General features: G+C 49.2%; 1 protein-coding gene across 1 annotated transcript in view; it reads right to left on the reverse strand.

The window, feature by feature from the left end:
* The window catches only part of LOC142465226 (solute carrier family 2, facilitated glucose transporter member 5-like), a 9046-nt gene extending 608 nt beyond the window's left edge, over positions 1-8438 (reverse strand). The window contains exons 1-4 of the mRNA XM_075569227.1: positions 7947-8438; positions 5553-5645; positions 4599-4759; positions 3934-4118 (exon numbers count right to left, since the gene is read on the reverse strand). Coding sequence (XP_075425342.1) covers positions 3934-4118; positions 4599-4759; positions 5553-5645; positions 7947-8006 — 499 coding nt within the window. The 5' untranslated portion in view covers positions 8007-8438. The remainder of the gene's footprint in view (positions 1-3933; positions 4119-4598; positions 4760-5552; positions 5646-7946) is intronic.
* Between the last annotated feature and the right edge of the window lie 469 nt (positions 8439-8907).

The following is an 8907-nucleotide window of genomic DNA, read 5'->3' on the forward strand; positions in this document are numbered from 1 at the left end:
CATACCCATATCATAAACCCCAATACATCCCATACCCATATCATAAACCCTAATACATCCCATACCCATATCATAAACCCTAATACATCCTATACCCATATCATAAACCATAATACATCCCATACCCATATCATAAACCCTAATACATCCCATACCCATATCATAAGCCCTAATACATCCTATACCCATATCATAAACCCTAATACATCCTATACCCACAGCATGTCCAAATACATCCTATACCCATATCATAAACCTAATACATCCTATACCCATATCATAAACCTAATACATCCTATACCCACATCATAAACCCTAATAGATCCTATACCCAGTGTCATAAAACCCTAATACATCCTATACCCACATAATGTCTAATACATCCTATACCCATATCATAAACCTTAATACATCCTATACCCATATCATGTCCTAATACTGTACATCCTATACCCATATCATAAACCCGAATACATCCTATACCCATATCATAAGCTCTAATACATCCTAGACCCATATCATAAGTTCTAATATATCCTATACCCATATCATAAACCCTAATACATCCTATACCCATATCATAAACCCTAATACATCCCATACCCATATCATAAACCCGAATACATCCTATACCCATATCATAAACCCTAATACATCCTATACCCATATCATAAACCCTAATACATCCTATACCCATATCATAAACCTTAATACATCCAATACCCACAGCATGTCCTAATACATCCTATACCCATATCATAAACCCTAATACATCTCATACCCATATCATAAGTCCTAATACATCCTATACCCATATCATAAACCTAATACTTCCTATACCCATATCATAAACCCTAATACATCCTATACCCATATCATAAACCCTAATACATCCTATACCCACATCATAAACCCTAATACATCCTATACCCAGTGTCATAAACCCTAATACATCCTATACCCATATAAACACTAATACATCCTATACCCATATAAACGCTAATACATCCCATACCCATATCATAAACCTGGAAAAACTATAACAAGGTAAAGACAGTGAAAAAACTACATCCTAGACCTATACCCATGTCATAAACCTTAATACATCCTATACCCATATCATGTCCTAATACTGTACATCCTATACCCATATCATAAAACCTAATACATAATATACCCACAGCTTGTCCTAATACATCCTATACCCAGTGTCATAAACCCTAATACATCCCATACCCATATCATAAAACCTAATACATAATATACCCACAGCTTGTCCTAATACATCCTATACCCATATCATAAACCTAATACATCCTATACCCATATCATGTCTAATACATCCAATACCCATATCATAAACCCTAATACATCCTATACCCATATCATAAACCCTAATACATCCTATACCCACATCATGTCTAATACATCCTATACCCATATCATAAACCTTAATACATCCTATACCCATATCATGTCCTAATACTGTACATCCTATACCCATATCATAAACCCTAATACATCCTATACCCATATCATAAACCCTAATACATCCTATACCCATATCATAAGTTCTAATATATCCTATACCCATATCATAAACCCTAATACACCCCATACCCATATCATAAACCCTAATACATCCCATACCCACATCATAAACCCTAATACATCCTATACCCATATTATAAACCCTAATACATACTAAACCCATATCATAAACCCTAATACATCCTATACCCATATCATAAACCCTAATACATCCCATACCCATATCCAGTGTTCGACAAACATTTGCTCGCCCCGGGCGAGTGGATTTAACCCCCGGGCGAGTAAATATTGGCCCAAGCAGCACACGTTTGGTACTAGGTGGCGAGTAGATTTTTTTGTGTGGCGAGTAGATTTTTTGGTGATTTGTCAACCACTGCCCATATCATAAACCCGAATACATCCTATACCCATATCATGTCCTAATACTGTACATCCTATACCCATATCATAAACCCTAATACATCCTATACCCACAGCATGTCCTAATACATCCCATACCCATATCATAAACCCTAATACATCCTATACCCATATCATAAACCCTAATACATCCTATACCCATATCATAAACCCTAATACATCCTATACCCACATCATAAACCCCAATACATCCCATACCCACATCATAAACCCTAATACATCCCATACCCATATCATAAACCCTAATACATCCTATACCCATATCATAAACCCTAATATATCCTATACCCATATCATAAACCCTAAAACATCCTATACCCACATATATCGTGTATCCTCACACATTCTATATCCTCATCCTGGTTCATTTATGTCTTTCTTAACCCTTACATGTGTGTAAAAAACACTTGCACTAGAGGCCCCCCCGTCTTTCCCACTGCACAGCCCCCCCCCCATCTGTCCCACTGCACAGCCCCCCCCATCTATCCCACTGCACAGCCCCCCCATCTGTCCCACTGCACAGCCCCCCCCATCTGTCCCACTGCACAGACCCCCCGTCTGTCCCATTGCACAGCCCCCCATCTGTCCCACTGCACAGCTCCCGTCTATTCCACTGCACAGCCCCCCCATCTGTCCCACTGCACAGCCCCCCCATCTGTCCCACTGCACAGCCCCTCCATCTGTCCCACTGCACAGCCTCCACCGTCTGTCCCACTGCACAGCCTCCACCGTCTGTCCCACTGCACAGCCCCCCCGTCTGTCCCACTGCACAGCCCCCCCTTCTGTCCCACTGCACAGCCCCCCCCCGTCTGTCCCATTGCACAGCTCCCCGTCTGTCCAACTGCACAGTCCCCTGTCTGTCCCACTGCACAGCCCCCCTCCCATCTGTCCCACTGCACAGCATCACTGCACAGGCCCCCGTCTGTCCCACTGCACAGCCCCCCGTCTGTCCCACTGCACAGCCCCCCGTCTGTCCCACTGCACAGCCCCCCGTCTGTCCCACTGCACAGCCCCCCGTCTGTCCCACTGCACAGCCCCCCCCCCGTCTGTCCCATTGCACAGCTCCCCGTCTGTCCCATTGCACAGCTCCCCGTCTGTCCAACTGCACAGCCCCCCGTCTGTCCCACTGCACAGCCCCCCGTCTGTCCCACTGCACAGCCCCCCGTCTGTCCCACTGCACAGCCCCGTCTGTTCCACTGCACAGCCTCACTGCACAACCCCCCGTCTGTCCCACTGCACAGCCCCCCGTCTGTCCCACTGCACAGCCCCCCGTCTGTCCCACTGCACAGCCCCCCGTCTGTCCCACTGCACAGCCCTCCGTCTGTCCCACTGCACAGCCCTCCGTCTGTCCCACTGCACAGCCCCCCGTCTGTCCCACTGCACAGGCCCCCGTCTGTCCCACTGCACAGCCCCCCGTCTGTCCCACTGCACAGCCCCCCGTCTGTCCCACTGCACAGCCCCCCGTCTGTCCCACTGCACAGCCCCCCGTCTGTCCCACTGCACAGCCCCCCCCCGTCTGTCCCGCTGCACAGCCCCCCCCGTCTGTCCCACTGCACAGCCCCCCCCGTCTGTCCCGCTGCACAGCCCCCCGTCTGTTCCGCTGCACAGCCCCCCGTCTGTTCCGCTGCACAGCCCCCATCTGTCCCGCTGCACAACCCCCCCATCTGTCACACTGCACAGCCCCCCCATCTGTCACACTGCACAACCCCCGTCTGTCCCACTGCGCAGTCTCTCATCTGTCCCACTGCACAGCCCCCCCGTCTGTCCCACTGCACAGTCCCCCCGTCTGTCCCACTGCGCAGTCCCCCATCTGTCCCACTGCACAACCCCCCGTCTGTCACACTGCACAACCCCCCATCTGTCACACTGCACAACCCCCCATCTGTCACACTGCACAACCCCCCGTCTGTCCCACTGCACAGCCCCCCCGTCTGTCACACTGCACAGCCCCCCGTCTGTCACACTGCGCAGTCTCCCATCTGTCCTGCCAGAGCGCCCCAGAGACACACTGCCCAGTTTTACCCGAGTTCACCCCGGCCAAGATCCTTCCCAACACGATCATCTCGAAGGATTGTGCAAAGCGGCTAAACCCGCAGAGTATTGCAGAGAGTAACACGAACAGGTTATTAAAGAGCAGCGACTTCTTCCTGCAGAGAGGGGGGAGGTTACACGCGGAGCCCCCACAAACAGCAGCAGTATTGCCTCTGTCCCACTGACATGACCAAAACTATTCATTAAGCACAGCGCCTGTTCCGTCTAGATCACTCACTCCATGCGAAACGCGCTTGGGTTTTGGCTTTGCCAATGTGTTGATGTAGCTATAACTGCTTTACATCTCCTCTCTGATCACTGACCCGCTGCCATTGTTGCTGCAACCCTTCCTCCCTGCTAACGCTCTGCCCTGCAGCGAGGGGTCAGGGGGGTCGAGGGCCTCGGATCTCCCGGCAGAGGAGTATATCTAAGGACGCTGCTCTGAGCTTGGAGATGGACAGACCTATCTGGGGGGTGTTGGGGGGCAGCTGTGGTTTATATTGTGTTCCTAGCTAAATACAGACAAGCAGAGGTGGCCACGGAGCCCCAAAAGAGCACGGCGGTCTGCAGGTCAGAGTGACACGTGGACACGTTACCGTCCTAGCTTGATAGCCATCGGACCAGCAAGCAGCGCACCCAGGAACCCGCCCAGGGGGTAGACAGACACCACCACGGACCAGATGAGGGTGATCATCCCGCTGTCCAGCACCCAGCCAGTACGCTCCAGCCACGTCTCATTCACAAACTTCTGGATGTGCTGAGGGAGGAAGAGGTGGGTGGGGGAGGACAGATGAGACTGCACGCTGGGTGGGGGGCCTGGGGGGAGGCAGTGGCAATGCAAGTGGCAGAGGTGAGGGGGGGCATGTGAGACTGTATTCTGAGGGGGCTGGGGGAGTGGGGTGGAGGTGACACTGCACACTGCAGGGAGCTGGGGGGAAGGGGACACTGCAAGGGGTTGGGTGGGGGAGGTGGCACAGCAGGGGGCTGGGGGGAGGTAGCACAGCAGGGGTCTGGGGGAGGTGGCACAGCAGGGGGCTGGGGAGTGGAGGCACCTCAGGGGGCTGGGGGGGAGGTGACACTGCAGGGGGCTGGGGGGGAGGTGACACTGTAGGGGGCTGGGGGGGAGGTGACACTGCAGGGGGTTGGGGGGAGGTGACACTGCAGGGGGCTGGGGGGAAGGTAACACTGCAGGGGGCTGGGGGGAGGTGACACTGCAGGGGGCTCGCGGGGAGGTGACACTGCAGGGGGCTGGGGGGGAGGTGACACTGCAGGGGGCTGGGGGGAGGTAGCACTGCAGGGGGCTGGCGGGGGGAGGTGACGCTGGGGGAGGAGGTGAGACCACACACTGTTCTGCTGCTCCCTATCAGCATTACTTGTACAGTTTGCTGATGCTGATGCAGACACCAAGCCCTCGACACAATAATAATATGTGCCATACAATTTATATGCCTCTTCACAACAGAATGCCCCATACACAGCAAGGTTGGCATATTAGATGATAGGCCAGGTTCACCCCATCAGGGTTTGCCCGCAGTAAGGTGGGTACTCACCAGGGTGGGTGCATTGATGATGGTGAGGTTGTACCCGTACTGAAAGGTGCCCCCAATGCCCGCAGCACACATTGTGAGGAGTAGCACCCAACCCTGAATCCAGAACACAAATAATGAATATACAGTATATATATTCCTTGTATCACTGCAGGTCTGACACATAATAACAGTGCAGGAGATACAGCAGGCTGGGCCCTCACAACCCCCTCTGTAGATGATGCAGTTAGGAAGGATCCTAGCAGGATATCAGCAAATACATTCCTATAAAACTGGTTACAGACTGAAATTGACCACAAGTCTATGAGACAATAACTGTTATTATAATAACTGATCACTCTGCCTTATTGTAACACTGATTTCTCTCATTCTGAGCACAATGCTAAATCTCTGATGTCATATTTAGGCAGCGCAATCATTTGATTTCCCATGGGAAGCTGGTCAGATTGGTCGGAGGAATCCCATGCTGATAAGATAGTGTCAGCTCTTCGGGGCAGGATGTGACTCCAGTGCCAGTGAAAGGCTCAAAACACTGCATTGTAATCCATACCCATTTATTATATGAAACTACAATATAATCACTGGTATGGTCACTGTACATTATAAACGACTGCATTATATCATCAGTAAGTGATATGATCAGACACACACACTACTACATTATATCATCAGTAAGTGATATGATCAGACACACACACACACACACACACACTACTACTACTACATTATATCATCAGTACGTTATATGATCAGACACACACACACACACAGAGACAGACGAAGACACACACTACTGCATTATAGCATTACCGGTATATCATCAGTAAGTTATGTGATCAGACACACACACACACACTACTACATTATATCATCAGTAAGTGAAATGATCAGACACACACACACACTACTACTACTACATTATATCATCAGTACGTTATATGATCAGACACACACACACACACACACACACACACACAGAGACAGACGAAGACACACACACTACTGCATTATAGCATTATATCATCAGTAAGTTATGTGATCAGACAGAGACACAGAGACACACACTACTACATTATATCATTAGTACGTTATGATCAGACACACACACAGAGACAGACACACACACACAGAGACAGACACATACAGAGAGACACACACATACACACAGAGACAGACAAAGACACACACACTACTGCATTATATCATCAGTAAGTTATATGATCAGACACAGGGACACAGAGACACACAGACACACAAACACACACACTGCTGTTTGAAGCACTGAGGTATATAATCACTGTACACACACACACACACACACACACACACTGCTGTTTGAAGCACTGAGGTATATAATCACTGTAGACACACACACACACTGCTGTTTGAAGCACTGAGGTATATAATCACTGTACACACACACACACTGCTGTTTGAAGCACTGAGGTATATAATCACTGTACACACACACACACACACACACACACTGCTGTTTGAAGCACTGAGGTATAGAATCACTGTACACACACACACACACACACACACACACACACACTGCTGTTTGAAGCACTGAGGTATATAATCACTGTACATACACACACACACACACACACACACACACACACACACACACACACACACACACACACACACACTGCTGTTTGAAGCACTGAGGTATATAATCACTATACACACACACACACACACACACACTGCTGTTTGAAGCACTGAGGTATATAATCACTGTACACACACACACACACACACACACACACACACACACACACACTGCTGTTTGAAGCACTGAGGTATATAATCACTGTACACACACACACACACACACACACACACACACACACACTGCTGTTTGAAGCACTGAGGTATATAATCACTGTACACACACACACACACACACACACACTGCTGTTTGAAGCACTGAGGTATATAATCACTGTACACACACACACACACACACACACACACACACACACACACACACACACACACACACACTGCTGTTTGAAGCACTGAGGTATATAATCACTGGACACACAGACACACAGACACACAGACACACAGACACACAGACACACAGACACACTGCTGTTTGAAGCACTGAGGTATATAATCACTGGACACACAGACACACAGACACACAGACACACAGACACACAGACACACTGCTGTTTGAAGCACTGAGGTATATAATCACTGTGCATACACCCCAGTACTGCAGCAGCAGCAGCAGTGTGTGCATATAGCTGCATCATATATAACGGTTTATTTGCCCCTTGATCGCACCAGGGTGACCTCCGTGACCTAATGGGGCGCATGTGTCGGTGTCGTGACGTCACAGTCGCCCCGGAAGTCAGAATGTGCGCCCCCCCCCGTTCTCACCTGAGTCCGCGTGGATCCTCGCCCGCCGGGTTTCCCCTCCACGCCTTCATCATCGCCCATCTCACCCGGGACCCCGCGGGGAGGGGACACAGCCGGGTGTCACACACACACACACACCGGGGCAGCAAGTGCAGTCTGACACACAGCCCGGTGTGTCACACACACACAGCCCGGTGTGTCACACACACACACACACACTCACACACACACACACACAGCCCGGTCACACACCGAGGCAGCAAGTGCAGCCTGACACCCAGCCCGGTGTGTCACACACACACACAGCCCGGTCACACACCGAGGCAGCAAGTGCAGTCTGACACCCAGCCCGGTGTGTCACACACACACACACTCACACACAGCCCGGTCACACACCCAGGCAGCAAGTGCAGTCTGACACACACACACTGGCACCGCCGCTCTCCGTCTGATACACACACAGTAATAGACACCGAGACACCCACTCTGACTGACACACACTCTGACTGACACACACACACACACACACACACATCCTCGGATATATATATACATATTATATATACACACACACACACACACACACACATCCTCGGATATATATATACATATTATATATACACACACACACACACACACCATCCTCGGATATATATATACACATACACATCACCAACCAAATATATAAGGACAGCGCCTAATGCACTAAAAGGGACCAAATAATAACTTGGTGGTTAAAGGGTGAAATATAAATTGGAAAATGTAGGTCAACAGGGATTGACGCAGTAGCGACTAAACGTAGCCAATAACTCTAGGTACCAAAGTCCATCAAAGGTGGCAAGCTTCATATAAATATACGATTAGGTATAAAAACCCACAAGATGAGTCTTTCTGGAGAACTATATAAAACAAAAAAAGGGCTCGAGGAAAAAAAACAAATCAATTTTAGCACAATAAAATGTATGTATAAAACACAGGACCC

Source organism: Ascaphus truei, chromosome 13 (genome assembly GCF_040206685.1).
Source record: "Ascaphus truei isolate aAscTru1 chromosome 13, aAscTru1.hap1, whole genome shotgun sequence".
NCBI lineage: Eukaryota > Metazoa > Chordata > Amphibia > Anura > Ascaphidae > Ascaphus > Ascaphus truei.